This window comes from Crocodylus siamensis, chromosome 1 (genome assembly GCF_052110815.1).
Source record: "Crocodylus siamensis isolate JL-2025a chromosome 1, ASM5211081v1, whole genome shotgun sequence".
Taxonomy (NCBI): Eukaryota; Metazoa; Chordata; order Crocodylia; family Crocodylidae; genus Crocodylus; species Crocodylus siamensis.
In genome coordinates, this window is record NC_143395.1 from 108577485 (window position 1) to 108593283 (window position 15799).

General features: G+C 42.5%; 1 protein-coding gene across 5 annotated transcripts in view; it reads left to right on the forward strand.

Annotated features, from left to right (window-relative positions):
- Window positions 1–15799, forward strand: part of ARFGEF3 (ARFGEF family member 3) — a 155974-nt gene that overhangs the window by 109924 nt on the left and 30251 nt on the right. For all 5 annotated transcript variants that reach the window (XM_090040238.1, XM_090040246.1, XM_090040264.1 and 2 more), the window contains 6 exons: window positions 2193–2326; window positions 4035–4180; window positions 6220–6399; window positions 7246–7390; window positions 11567–11689; window positions 13247–13350. In XM_090040238.1, the coding sequence (XP_089896364.1) occupies window positions 2193–2326; window positions 4035–4180; window positions 6220–6399; window positions 7246–7390; window positions 11567–11689; window positions 13247–13350 (832 nt within the window). The remainder of the gene's footprint in view (window positions 1–2192; window positions 2327–4034; window positions 4181–6219; window positions 6400–7245; window positions 7391–11566; window positions 11690–13246; window positions 13351–15799) is intronic.

Sequence of the window (15799 nt, forward strand, 5' to 3'; positions counted from 1 at the left end):
ATGCTCAATGTCTAGTTGGGAGGAGGTATCTACTGAGGTTCCCCAAGGGTCTCTGTTGGGTTCTACTGGGTATTGTTTAACATAATTAATACATTGGACAAGCTGAGCAAATGTGTGGATGACACCAGGTTGAGCAGAGTTGCAGATACTCTGAAGAGCAGAATGAAATAGCCTAGAGAAGTAGGTGAAATCAACTAGATGAAATTCAACAATCGCAAAGTACTGCACATGGGATGGAGTAATTGCATGCACAAATGCAGACTGGGGAATGACTGGCTAGGCTGCAGAACTGCAGAGCAGTACCTGGAGATTGTCGGGGGGGCCAGGGACAGAAGCTGAATAGAGCATATGGTCGGGCTATTGTTGCAAAAAAAACAAACAAACCCTAGACCATACTGGGTTGTATTAACAGGAGTGTCACTTACAAATCAAGGGAGGTGATTCTTCTGCTTTTCTTGTCACTGTTGAGGCCTCACCTGGAGTCTTGTGTCCAGTTTTGAGTCCCACACTTCAAGAAGAATGTGGACAGATTGCAAAAAGTCCAGCAGAGATTTGCAGAAGTCATTAGAGGTTTAAGAAGCAAGATTTATGAGGAAGAGCTGAAAGAACTTGAGTGAGTTAGTGTGGAAAAGTGAAAAAATAAGAGAGGATTTTATAAGTTTCATAGTTTTATAGTTTCTAGGGTCGGAAGGGACCTGAGCAGATCATCTAGTCCGACCCCCTGCCAAGGCAGGAAAGAGTGCTGGGGTCAAATGACCCCAGCAAGATGTTCATCTAACCTCCTCTTAAACACCCCCCGGGTAGGAGCCTGCACCACTTCTCTTGGAAGTTGGTTCCAGACCCTAGCCGCCTTGACCGTGAAGTAGCGCCTCCTGATATGTAACCTAAACCTACCCTCTGCCAGCTTGTGACTGTTATTCCTGGTCACTCCTGGTGGTGCTCAGGGGAACAGGGACTCCCCCAATGCCTGCTGATCCCCCCTGACTAGTTTATAACAGGCCACAAGATCCTAAGTTCTCAGATACTTGAAGGGTGATTCTAACAAGAATGGGGGATAGTCTTTTTTCTGTGGCTGTAGGGGACAGGACAAGGAATAATAGGCTCAAACTGCAGCCGAGGAAATTTTAAATTGAAGATTAGGAGGAACTTTCTGACTATGAGGGTGGCCAAGCACTGGAACAGGCTGCCTAGAGAAGTTGTGAAATCTCTCTCCTTGGATTTTTTTTCAGTAGCAGATCAGACACATACATACTTGGCTGGAATGGTTTAATCAGGGCTGATCATGCCTTAAGCAGGGGCCTGGATTAGATGACCTCATGAGGTCCTTTTTGGCCCTGCTTTGCTATGATCACAATATGATTTTTGTAAAATTACTTCCCTGAAAACACAATTTCTCAAGTTAATTTGAGATTTTCTATGGTTAAATGGGAGCAGGATCATAGATCAGAGGGTTGGAAGGAACCTGACAGGTCATCTAGTCCAACCACCTGCAGAGTTGCTGAATTTGTATATTTTGATTTGTATCTTGATCTGGGATCCAGGTCTACTTCTATTAGCTTTTGAGTATGTAGTAATGGAACTTCACAGCATAGATTATCATAGTAATTTTTTTTCCTTAAAAGTAAATGATAAATGGAATAATCTCATTAATGTAAGTTTTAGTATAAAATGTTATGTTTTATGATTTGAAACTAAGGTTCCTGCTACAGATTACACATATGATACAGTTAACTGGTTAATTGTGCAATAAATTTAGACTGATCATATGTGCAAAGTAATTATCACATGACAAAAATGACTAGCTATAAAAAAAAAAAAAGACCTATGCAACTAACAAGTTGCTTGAAAATGTGTAACAACTCCATAACTGGTTTCTGTCCAGCTTTAATTTGAATGTATAGCAGAACTCTAAGTTCAGAAAACACAAGAGCTCAGTGAAGTGGTGGAAGCAAATTCCAGCTGAAATTTGAACTACCTTTCTAAACAGAGAACTATTCAGATGCTTAATTTTAGGCACTCTGTTTGGAAACTTTAGGTCATGGTTTCTCATAGTAAGATTAATTCACTTGTCCTGACATAGATTAATTAAACTGTAGCAAACTCCAACAGGCCAATAATATTGATAAAATGGTTTTACACGTGTACAAACCTTAAATTCTGACAGATGACATTCTCTGCACTCTTGCTTACAGGCTATTTGAAGATGCTGCTGACAAGCTTAATCTTATGGCACTGGGAGGCTTCCTTTACCAGCTCAAGAAAGCTTCTCAGTCCCAGCTCTTCCACTCAGTCACAGACACGGTTGATTACTCCTTAGCAATGCCAGGTAAATCTACTAAAGGCTGCTTAAGTATTCATCCTTTTTTATATGTTTTCTGTGTCTCCTACAAAAGTTGTTCTTTCTTCGTTCTGCGGTAATATGCCCAGAAGAGACAATTCAGTGGCAAGAGAAAAATAGAGAGCTCTGTCTAGTAAGACAGAGGAAATGTGGCGCTTTTCTCTCCCTCTGTGATATGGCATCAAGCATATCAGGGCCTTAAACCTGAGTTGAAATGCCTCAGGCTTATTTAGTATGAATAAGAATAGATGTAAATGTTCTTTAAGATTCCAAATCAGTCACTAAAGAGGTCAAATATAAGGACAACCTAGATAATGGTTATAGGTGGCCGAGTAGATATAAACATGCTGTACATGACCATGAGCTATGAATTTGCTGTAGCAGACTTGGCAGCAACAAGAGGGTGTAAGATAAAGCAAGGTTTCTCTTTCTCGGAGTACTGTATCTCTGTCTAAGGCATAAAAGCCTATGCTACAGGCTTTTGACGCTCCCTTAGGGCTTCCAAAATATGGCAAAAAGGTCCAATCCAAAGGGAGGCTTAATACTATATTCAATTAATATTACATTAGACCCTCCCTTGAGTAGTACTCAGGCTTAGTGCTGTCCAGCTGCACTGTGGTGAATTTAATTCCTAGCAGAATATCCATAATTCACGTGTTTTTTTCCCCACAGATGCTATTTTGCATTTTTCTAATATAACACTCAAACTCTTTCTCTTCAGTTTTCTTGTACATATTATCTTTTTGTACCTTGACAACATTTATGACTTTATGGACTCCTTGTGTGATTGTATGTGATACTCAATCAACAATAGCTAGTTATAAGCAGTGGCATGATTAAAATTAGCACTGTGCACATGATTGCTTAAACATTTGTGAATAATTTTAAGACAGTACTCCTAATTATGTTGTCATGTTTTTGAAAAAGACAGGGTCTGAATGTCCTGAGTGTTAGGAGGAGTGGAAGATGAAACATGGCAAAAGCATGGTTTTCCTATTGCTGCCATGTCAGGAAACCCATTAGCCGGAGAGAAAGAGGTTATGTTCTCAAATTCCCTTTTTCCAAGTTCTTCATCTTGATATAGATAATTACAAAGAGACAGAATAAAGAATCTGCAGTTTCATAGTTGTTAGGGGCTGGAAGGGATCTTACAGATCATCAGGTCCAGCCCCCCTGCACTTGGGCAGAAAAGACCTGTGTGCTTCATGTAAATGTCACCACAGTTTTCTGAAGTTGTCATCTTGTACTGATTTGGATAGCAAACCTATCAAAACTGAATAACATTATTATGAATTTATAATTTTTATAACCCCCCCCCAGGTCTTTTGCCCCTTTAAAAATCTGTTGAAGCTACTACAATGGTTGAACTAATAATACACAAGTTTTCCTAAACAATTTGCAGAGCTTCTGCAGCATAGCAGCTTTGCCTTTTCTGCTCCAATGCTTTTTGCTAATACAGACTACTCTCCCTCTTGTATTTCTTTCTCAACTTGTCTTGGTAACATGAGCGTGCACTGAAATTCATTTGATTTTTTGACTGGATTTGAATTCTGGATTCAAATTTTAATCCAAACACCTACGGAAAAATCACTGTCATCACTTAATTCCCATTAATTATTGTAATCATATGTTCGTGCTCATGTGCATGTTCTTAATGCATCTCATTTGTTCTTAATGCATCTCATTTGTCTTGCAGGTGAAATAAAGTCTACCCAAGACAGGAGAAGTGCACTCCACTTGTTCCGACTTGGGGACACCATGCTTAGGATTGTACGGAGTAAATCCCGCCCACTGCTCCACTTCATGCGCTGCTGGAGCATAGTGGCACCTCATCTGGTAGAGGTGAGAGAGAGGGCAAGAGGCACCTTTTGGAACACACTGCTTTAAGATTATTGGAAAGGCACGTTACTTAGATTCAGAAATGTTTGATATTTAAAAAGGATTGAATACAGACTCATAGGGTGGAACAGGATAGCATTGAAAATGTCATTCTGTTATTCCTTATCATCCAGCCAAATCTAGTCAGGAAGAAATGCTCCTCTCTCTTCTTAACAGTACACTGTTGCACAGCCACTGGTAAGTGTGTTACATTCATTGGGAGACAGGATTTTAGGGGCCAGCCTTTAATCTGTTGTAGCCCATAGAAATTGGTCTCACCTACAATAATTAGAAACTCCTCTCTCCTCCTGGCATTAAGCTAAATTAAATACTCACCCAGCCTCTTCCTTTGTAGACTAATTCCTTTTGTATTTTAGTTGTTTGTTTTTAATGTATAAGGGAAAAAGCCCATTGCAACATGAACTGCTTCCTCCAACAGCAAATTTAAAAAACCCTTCAAAAATAATTAACTTGTATTCTTCTCTCCTGTTTGTTAGAAAGAAGCATGTTCAACTATAGACTCCCTGGTGGCTCAGATCCAGTAAATGGAGACCCCAGTAGCACAATGTGATGTCAAAATGCATGGGTTCTAAGGAACCATGTAACAAACTGAAAGATCTCTCTAGGAAAGACATGTATCACTCTGGTGTTCTACAAGTGTATTTACATTCTGAGTAGTGATGCAAAATTTAATAGTGCATTTGCTGTCATGTTTTCTGTCTCAAGGACTCCATGCAGATTCTTGGATTTGTGTTTTTCATATGAGGAAGCCCATGCTCTTGAGTTTTGACCCTTTCATGGATAAGGCAGGTGGTGTCACACACAGTTGATCTCAAGAGTGTGATAATAACTGGTCTTATTACCTAAACTGAACCATCTGTATTGTAGGTACTCTATTGACCTGAGTTCACTTACTGAGGAGTTTTAATGGACTACCATTAAGTACAGTCAAAATATTGCAGGATAATGATATGTAAAATTGCCTACATTTTGAAAATGATTAGTGTTTTTAAGATGTCCAGCTTGAGACTTCAGTGTGATCTGTGTTTTCCTGTGCCCCACCAATTTTCTGAATTTTTGGCCTTTTTAAGAAATCTCGATTCAGAGCTCTCCAAATCAGATTTTCCTTTCATAGTAGGTCCGTCACTGTTTCCTTTGGTGAGCTTCAGCCTAGGTACAAGCCTCAGGGGAATTATCTGAATTTAGAGATGCCTGGATAGTCACCCATGGCCAGATCCTGTGCCAGTTCTGAGGTGCATAAGTGTAATCCTGTTCCTCCCTGTAAGCACTTGAAAATCCATTAAGGTATCTATTTTTTTAGAATGCTACTGTCTTGGTCTTAAAATCAAGTTATAAAAAGAATAGTGAGGAGGAAGAGGATCCACCCACCTTTAGGAACTGTTTTTAGATTCTCAAACAGGATGGAAAGGGATTGCATTTATGTTCTTAAGTCCACTTAGCTACCTAAACGGGAGTAAGATCTGGCCCCAGTGTGGAGTAGTTTTCTCTCCAGATTCATTCGTGCCCTGATTTTGGAAGAGCTATTGCAAAATGAACAGCAGTCTCCTTCAGTTTTTGGTTTACTCTGCCCATAGTCAGTTTTGTACTGCTGTAAGGAGCCAGTCACCCTTACCCAAGAGGCTTTCATACTTTAGTCTTTTGAATGCCTGAGTACTAGAAAGTAAAACATTGTTTCTATAATGAGGTTGAAGAGAAATTGAGTATTTAGCATGCTGCCTATCCAAATTCAAGAAAAGACTATAGAACATTATAGACTCTTTTTTTTTTTTCTTCAACTTTTATCGTTAAACTCTGACATATTGAGCATCTCAAAGGCACTGGAAGTCAGCTGACTGTATAGTCACACAGTTTCATTCAAGCCAGATATTTTGGTCTGTCTGTAGGGACCATCAAATTGCTGCTTCCACTTCTTCCAAAATTGTCTACTTGAAAAGTAAATTTTTGCTTACCCAGAGTGCTTTGTATTCTGTTTCTCCATGCAGGCTGCCTGTCATAAGGAGAGACATGTTTCTCGGAAGGCTGTGTCCTTTATCCATGACATCCTCACTGAGGTGCTGACGGACTGGAACGAGCCCCCTCATTTTCACTTTAATGAAGCACTATTCCGGCCCTTTGAGCATATCATGCAGCTGGAGCTGTGTGATGAGGATGTCCAGGACCAGGTAAGTCAATCCTGTCTATGCCCTGCCTTCCATAAAACAAGGAGGGATAGGGCTCAGAAGTACACTTATAGCAGGTCAATTGGTCTTCCCTTTCATTCTTGGTTCCAGCTTTGACAGACCCTCACCAAAGAATGGCAGTTAGGAAGCACAGACAGCTTGGTGCAGCTGCAATTGCACCCTCCAGGGCCACACTCAGGTTTTCTGTCTGAGGAGAGCCCAAGAGTGGTGCGTTATGTTGTCAGCAATGGACCCAGGGTCAGAAAGGAAACCAATCTGTCCGTCTACTTTTCTCTTACTGGGATTCAGAAAGATTCTTTCTATCGACCTAAACCACCAACACAAACTGTAGTTCAGTGGAGTTACGTATGAAATACACTCTCACCATAAAAATAATCTGCACCATTGACATCCTTGTGAAGTATACTGCAGTTGAGTGTATTGTTGAGTGTGTTTATTCTTTTTCAGGACTTGCCTCAGTACATGGGCATATGGTTATACAGCAGATTACTTTTTTATTATTAAGTAAGGGATTTGGTCTAAAGTATACTTTGCATTTAAATGACTTCAGAGCCGGGTTAGTACATTTGCAGCTGAGAAGCATCTGTGCCTCATGGTTTGGCAGGAAAGCAGTTGTTCCATGGACAATGCAGTCAGATCCTGTAGAACTTATTGGAAAAAATGTTTTTTGTCACTAACTTGTCTGGAGATGGAGATAAATCCTGTAGAAATGCTGACAGTGTTCTAATACACTCTATGGGGACTTTTCATTCCATTCCTCAGTCTTTCCATATGTTGTATCCTATATTTGTTTTTTATTTAAAGTTCTCCCTGCTTTGTCTGCAACAGGTGATCACATCTATAGGAGAATTGGTGGAGATGTGTTCCACTCAGATCCAGTCAGGATGGAGGCCCTTGTTCAGTGCCCTGGAAACAGTGCATAGTAGTAGCAAGTCGGAAGTGAAAGATTACCTTGTTGGAGAATATTCTATGGGTAAGGCCTTCCTACATTGCTTGTTTCATATTCATCTTTGTTTCTTTATTACTATGGCCCAGAAGTCATGGGTTAATAATAAAAATACTTTGCTGCAGTAATCTACAACAGTGCTTCAGACCAGTTTACTACATGACTGGGTTGTGTCATTGCCCTTCATTGGGACCTCCATGCAGTATCTATTTTTATTAAGGAAGAAAATAAATATAAAACTCTAAACCGTCATCCTCAAAATCCTTCCAGCACAAAGGGTAAGAGAGAAAAATACCTTTAACCATGCTTTTCAGCAGGCTGCCCATGCCCCCTGGGAACCACTCATGCCTCTAGAACAGGGGTGGGCAAAATATGTCCCTTGGGCCAGATCTGGCCTGCCAGGTGGTTTGTTTTTTTTTTTAATTCAGGCTGCAGGCACTCACCAATTAAGTGTACCCCATCCCGCCTACTCACTTTGCTCCTAACCTCATGCACAGGGATCCTGGTTTTCTCTGATTTAAAAAAATCCCCAATTTTTGGTGTAAAAAAATGAACCCAAACCCACATTTTTCCATGATTAAAATGAAACCGCACTATACGTATAGATTGGGAATTTTTTTTAAACTGTGGATTATTTTTAAATTGGAGAAAACCAGGATCCCTGCTCATGCACAGGAAGGCCCCAGCCAGCATGCACAGCTTCCAGTTGGGGCTGCTGCTGACACTGCTGCAGCCACTGGGGGGATCTACTCGGCTTCCCCCCAGCCTCTAGCATCTCCTCCTCGTGACCCTGCTGCGGCACTCACTCCAGGCAGCAGATAGGGAAGCCACAGCTGGACAGGAAAGCAGAGCCTGGGGCCCCTCACCCAGCTGAGCAGCAGGAGCACTGAGCTCAGGTGGACAGTTGTGGTGTAGGCAGGTGTGAGGTGTTGGGGGTGGGGATGTAGGGAACCCCCTAGACAGTTCCTCCATGGTGCGTAGCTCCTAACACCAACAGCAGCAAGTCCTTGGGGTGCTCATGGCCTACATGGGTGCAGTTGCCCAGCTGTGCACAGCTCCAGCCAGTTCCAGGAACTGCATGTGGCAGAAAGGAGAGGAGCCAGGCCAGGCCACCTCTATCACATGGTGCTCACATGAAGTTCCCGAGACTTGCAGCCTCTGTAGGGAAGCCCCATGCAATGGAGCCAGCAGCCTGCCCCTGCTCCTTGCTGCCATGTGCAGCTCCTGGGACTCCGCCAGAAGTGGCAGGGAGACCCACTCCCTGTTTCCCAACAGAGTCATAGGAGCTGCATGTGGTGGCAGAGAGCAGGGAGGGCAGCCAGCTCCATGTCATGGGGCTTCCCCCTGGGGCGCATGAGTCCCAGGAACTGCACGTGAGTTCTGCACGAGAGAAGCAGGGGTTCCCCACAGCCCTCCACCCTTCCTCACACTCCCACACCCTGCCTATTCCCCCCTCACCCCACAGCATACCTTATACCCCCCCACACACATAGCCATACCCCCTCACAATCCCCACACACCCCACCATACACATACACACACCTGCAACCACACCCCACACAGAATATACAAGAGTAAGACGTGCCCAGAATATGAAACTGGTACTCCTATAGGTAGGGGTCTCCAGACTTTGCACCAAAAGGGTGTGGTATGGCAGCCTCTTTAATCCTGGAGTTTCCCCATGCATCCCCTCTGCCTCTGATTTGTGGAGAAGCCTTGCTATCTGCTACCTGCACCTGATGGCTGGGAAGTGAAAACTGCAGTTTTAAATATGCTGCAGTTTTCACCTCCTGGCCTTTAGTCTCAGGCAGGGAGCAACTGTCAACTGTGTCCCTCCCCCAATCAATTGTGGGGAGTATGCGGTGGAAACTCCAATGTTAAAGAAGCTGCATGCTTCCGCAAATTCTGAAGATCCCTACCAATAAGTGACAGATAGTTCGCAATAGTAATACAGCCAAGTGCTGGGCAAGCTTTTTCCAAGGTACATTTGATTCTGATCTGTACCCATGGGTGGATCTGTGATTTTGAAAATAGGAGGTAAGGATGGTGTGGTGCATCATCACATAACATACATTTTTCACCAGGGAAAAGGAAACTAGAAACTTTACTAATATGCTAGGGACAAAGGGCTATATTATTAAGTTCAAGATTGAAGCAAAAACAAATATAACTTATTTGGAATGTGAATTAATATTGTATACTATGTATAAAAAAAATATATAGTAGGCAAAAATAATCAAAAGATATTGCTTTTTTAGTCTTGCTGTCATTAGAATTTGTACCTCTTTCAGATTCATTAAACAAAACAAGATATCTTTATTGCATCCAGTGCTTCTCTAAAAGTTTGCACCACCTGAGTTAGTCCACCCCAGTTACTGTTTTCCACACCTCGGTTAATGTTTTTAGCTCCAGTTAAAACCAGTGATCAGGGCTGTGAATCAGGAGTTGTGTTACTAGGAGAAACTAGCTGACAACAGAATTGCAGAAGAAAGGTTAACTTAATTAGTAGAACTTCATCAGCAACATTTAAAAAGGTTGTTAACGCCTATGAAATGAAGAGTTGAGGAGGAATCAAGTAGATTCTAATAAGCCATGTAGTCAAATGACTCCCTCACTGCTGCCTGAACAAAAATACTGCTGTCACTCTCAGGCAGTTGGTTTTAAATTTTGGGCGGAGCAGGTATCAAAGGAGGGTAACAGCTGTACCACTGCACACTCCCTGGATCCACCCTTCTCTGTGACAATCATGTTATAACAATCTCAGATTACTTTGAGGAGACCAAATTAATTTGTGTAATGTAGAAAAATGTGTTAATCTACACTTTTCTCAAACTGGGAGGTTTTTAAAAATGTTTTAAACCATCTTATAAAGAGGTGATCTGTGCCTCCTGGAATCATCAGATCCATTATGTAGCTGTTACAAAGTGGGTATTGCTGCAGTTTTTAAATACTTGTCTATCCAGGAATATGGAGCTGTTTTTTGTTTCTGTGCCAAAGAAAGTCAAGCTTTTTGGCATGACAGCTACCATTTTTCTCTTGCAAAACAAGGACTGACTTGAGAATCTCCTAATAAAATAAAGAGTTGCTCCAGCAAAGGCTAGAGTCACACTCACCAGCTGAGCTATAATTAGGGCCCAGTTGAAATCACAATTTGACATTTTTTTCCTAAAAATCACAAAATTAAGTTATTTTCACAAAAAATGTGAGTTGCAAAGAAATTTCCCCAGCATTCCCCACCCAGCAGCAAAAGTCTAGCAGCCCAGTGGAGCAGGGAAGGGGTCACAAAAGGGACATGGGGAGGAGAGATCTTGAGGATGGGTAGGGGAGTGACTGTTTGCTCCTCCAGGCAGGAAAACTGAGGCACAGGGGTTTGGGGGCACCTGGGGGCTGGCTTTGCAGATGGCCCTAGCACCAGTCTGGGGAGGGGCTGGTTGCTCTTCCGTGTGGGAAAACTGAGGCACCAGAGTTTGGGGGCAGAGGGAGAAAAAACACGCGTGGAGGAACAAACAGCCCCTCCCCTACCCAGTGCCAGGGCCATCTGCCAAGGCAGCCCCCAGGTGCCCTCAAACCCCCTGTGTGATGAGCTCGTCATCATCAGTGCTGATTAGCTGACACTGAGCTCAGCATCAGACTGGCTGCCAATTGGTTGGGATCCCAGCAGAGCAGAGTGGCATTTTGAAAAGGGAATTTCCTCTCTGCCTGTTGGAAACAACACGGGGCAGCTGGCCGCTACTAATGTTCCTGCCTTTTCTGGTGAAGCAGGAGGGAGGAGGCATGGGCTTTTCAGCAGCCATCAGGAGCAAGGCCTCTGCTGTTGCATTTACACCTGGCCCTAAAACTGCCCCTCATACAATCAGGGCAGGGCCCAAAATCTGGGCACAAATATGGAGCCCCTGCCACAATCACGCCACGATATTAGCAAGCTGGGCCCACTATTTAAACCAGCTAGTTATAACTTGCTTGCATCCCCTGCAGAGGGGAGCCTGTAACACGCTCAAGAAGGATACATAAAGCACCTTCAGGGAAAAGGAGAGACCGTATGTCCCATCATTTGTGTCTCAAATAGATAGTTGCCTGACCATAAGGAAAGAGCTCTTGTTGACTCAGATTAATTAGAATATTAAGAAAACATAGGGAACTACAACCCCAAACTTATGGGGAAAAATATAAATAAATAACCTTCACATCTTGCTGTTCCTTTAGGGAAGCGTCAGGCGCCTGTCTTTGATGTCTTTGAAGCATTTCTCAACACGGACAACATCCAGGTCTTTGCCAATGCCGCCACGAGTTACATTATGTGCCTTATGAAGTTTGTTAAAGGACTGGGTAAATAGTATTTTCCCTTTTTTTTTTTTTTATTCTTTGCAACGTCTCAGCATTGATGCTTTTTTTCTGGAAGAGGAGAATTTGGTGTATAATGAGGTGCAGCATGCAACATGTGGAGAATGCAATGAGGTGATGCAATATGTGGAGAAATTTGTTAGATGTTAACCCAGGGTCTAAATGCAACAGAGGATTATTGCAAAAATACTTTTGATGCTGTCAAGTCTTAAGTTGTCTTCTTGCAAGAAAAGTGCAGCCCTTTTGTTTAAAAGTCTGTTTCATTTATCTAATTTTCACTGTGACCTACCATATCCATGTTACAGAATTCTACCATAACATTCCAGAATTCTGTAACAATAATATTGAATACTGGTTTGTTATTTACTGTTACAGAGAATGCTGTCATAGTTTTTCATGAGGGTAAGTTTATATTCAGCAGTCAAAACCACATTTCTTCTTCCTACCCTTTCTTTCCTCACTCTCAGTAGTATTTGGCACACAACTTGCCAAAACGTACTAGAAATCTCAGTAAGAACATGAGCATTGCAGGTAATAACAATCTGTCAGCAAAATTAACTTTTCCTTTCTGCTAGCAAGTGTGGAGTAGATGGGAGAGAAAATAAAGCATTTAGGTCAAAGTGACCCTGTGCTGAAAATGTACAGCTTGGAGAAATGTCAAAAGGCCAATGCTGTTGGGGTGTTCTGTCTTCTTCACAATTCTCTGCTTGCTTTGATCATTAGAATTTCTGACACTTTCCTTGAAACATAGAATTGATCTACTCAGTACTAATATAACTAGTAAAATGCATATAGAAGCCTGAGTGGGGCCTTCTTTGCTTTCTTAAAATCAATCTTTAATTTATAAATGGGACTACTTAATGGCTGATCCTACCCCTCCCATAGTCAATGAGACCTCTGCCTCTATCTCTCACTTCAGTGGGTGCAGGATCAAGACCTTGCTGGGGGGAAATGGAAAGGAATTTAATTAGTTGCTACTTTACAGAGAATATTAAAATTTCCTGCCAGAAGCTGGTGAGGAAACTATTAAATAATTCTTTTTTTTGACGGTTTGAAAAAAAAAAAAATCTCTTTGTTGAGATGAATGTCAAAGGGAAAAGATCTGGTATATGAAGCTCAGATTCAATAAACAAGGATTTTTCATAAATAGTTTATAACAGGTGTTTAAAGGATCAGTAGATATGCTATAAGCATGTTATAGACCCAGTACGTTTTATACACAGTAATAAGAATTTTACTGTAACATGTAACAAACGGATATAAGCTGGGATTCTAAGAAATGTTATAAAATCAGCTGCTTATTAAAGCATGTATCGGTTATTCACACTTTATAAATATATCTTCAATAAAGATGAGGCCAGTGCTGTTGCACTGTTAGATGTGCAAGGTATTGATAAACTCCTTGGGTCAATATACAATCCATCTGTAGATTGTACAGTCAGTAACATGTAAGCCAGACTGCAATTTACTTGTGTTATTTCTAAAGCCATGTTTCTGTTTCTCATCCTTTTGCTGTCTTCACCCTGCCCTCCTTAATCCTAGGGGAAGTGGACTGTAAAGAGATTGGCGATTGCATGCCAGGATCAGGATCCATGTCTACAGACTTGTGCCTTCCTGCTCTTGATTACCTCAGGAGATGTTCTCAGGTATAGAAACCACCTCCAAGCTTGTTAATGCACAACAATCATGAGAAATGCTTGCATGCCTTTAAGACTAGACAGTAGGCCTGTGTGAATAAGGAAGTATTTGATTCAGATTCAGAAATTCAGATCACTGTCCTGAATCGATTCAGCTGAATCGGCTCCAAAAGATTCATCACTGATTTGGAGAGATTCAGCGATTCAGATCAGCGGGGGAGAGGCAAGCACAGCCAAACGGCTATAGGTTCTCCCATGGCTCCTTCAGCTGTGCCTACCTATCCCCAGGCGGGGAGAGCTGTGGAAGAAGCCCCCATGGTTGCCCTGCCCGGCCCCACCCCCTGCCCAGTCCCTTGTCTAGTCCTGATGCTTTAAAAAAAGAAAAAAAAGGCCCTGCGCTCACCAGCTGCAGGAGTGGCAACTGGGGCCCCTGGGAGCTTGTGGCAGAGCTCTCCAGTGCAGCGTGGGGCAGTAGGGGGCAGTAGGGATTGCCTCCTCCCCCATCTCCTGGCACCCATGGGGCAGCTGCCCCATGGTGCGGGTGCAGCGCGCTGTCTGGGAGCTGGGGCCATTGAGCACTGCTGGATGTAGAGCCACCTCAGCTCCATGGAGAACGGAACCAGGGGCTCCAGCTGATGGGTGGAGCCTCCCCAGTTCCCAAACAGCACACAGCATCCAGTCAAGCCACGCTGTACATGTGCCATGGCACAGCTGCCACATGGGTGCTGGGCCAGGTGGGGGATGGGGATAGGGCCAGGCAAGGCAGCCATGGGGGCTTCTCCTGTGGCTCCTCTGACTGTGCCTGCCTCTGCCCTGGCGGTGTGGGAGCCACAGGGGCTCTGCCCTGCTGCCGCTTGCCCAGCTGACGCTGGGGGGCATAATGCAGGGGCAGATTACTCAGATGCTTTGAATAGATTCAGAGCTTTTACTTGATCTCCTGATTCAATTTGGATTTGGAGATACGGTCCCCAGATCAGGCCAAATGTCCTCCAAATCGAATCAGCTACCAAAGCTTCACACAGCCTGCTGATAACATCTGGCATTGCTACTGATGAGCCCAATGGTCAGCTCTCTGATGCTGCATCTCACTCTCTAGGACAATTGAGGATATGGTACACTCAGCTGAAGACAGTGGAAAAATGTAAGGTCATTTTCTAGAAATTGTCAAGATGTTCTCTTGGATACTAATCTAGTCTTATGCCAGCAACTGTTGCTGCAGTGCTGGGCTTTTAGGGAGTGGAGGAATTGCAAAGAGGAAAAAAATTAGTGAGAGTGTAGCTGAACCCAGATGTAGAATTCTAAGTGTTCCACAGTTCAGCATGTTTTGTAGGAAACTCATGTTCAAAGCTGGGGCCTTGTTTTGTTTGTGCTTTAATATTAATATTAACATTATTTGTATTAGTCATACTTGAGGGTCCTAATTCAGAAATAGATCAAATGTGCTACAGATGGGACCAGGGAATGGGTACAAGAAAACAATGCAATTATATTTATCAGCGTAGCAAGAAGCAGTCAGGGCGTACCTTAACTCACCATTCTTAATATTCTTTGTGACAGCATTAAGCATTTGGTGCTTAACAATATCTGCTGCAGATCATGTTCTCTCCCCATTTCCTAATCATAAAGAGGGGGAATAATTGTATGTATGAAAGACTGGGCAGTGCCTCTTTCTCTGTTCCCCTGAAATGCATTTAATTAAATCTTTTGAAGGAAACATTACAGCATGTAAGTTGCAGATATTGGCATTATGAAAAAAAGAAGACAAATGGCTATAGAAGCAAAGTACAGGACTCCTTTGTGTTCAATTTGAAATTACGTGTAGTCAAGCAGTACCTTGATGTAAATAGTTTTGTATGAGTCAGAGGAACTGCTTACAAATTTAAAAAATACTCAGTGTGAGTGAAAGTGAAAAAATCAAGACCTTAGATGCTGCTTTGTTTTAAATGCTATTTTCATTAAGTTTCAGTGATAAAGATGTTGAAGGAAACTCAACATTATTGCCTCAAAATATGCGGAGCCCCAATTACAGAATATAGTTGCAAAGACTGACAATGTCAGTGATTCCCTACACTGCTATAGCATATTTAGTCCTGAGCCATTGATTATGTTGCATTACTGTTCATACAGGATGGTGGCAGTGGTAGTCATTTTGATCCTGTCAGGTCATACAGTAGCAGCCACCTTCCCAAGAGGTATCCAAAAGCTTGTCCATGTCCCTCCCAACTATGTAGCTGGTTCAGTTAAATTCCCCAAATCCTTGCCTCTCGTATCTGGTTAGGCATTTTAAGAGGTCCAAAAGTATGGAGTCCCAGTCTTCAAAATATAAAAGTGTTACTTCGTGCCTAGTGATTGGTTAAGTATGTTATGCTCCTGCAGTGCTCCTGTATGGGTGTGGCATCTTGACAAATCAGTGCATAGGTTTTTTTTCAAAAGTAATCATCTTTCCCTGGACTGGTGA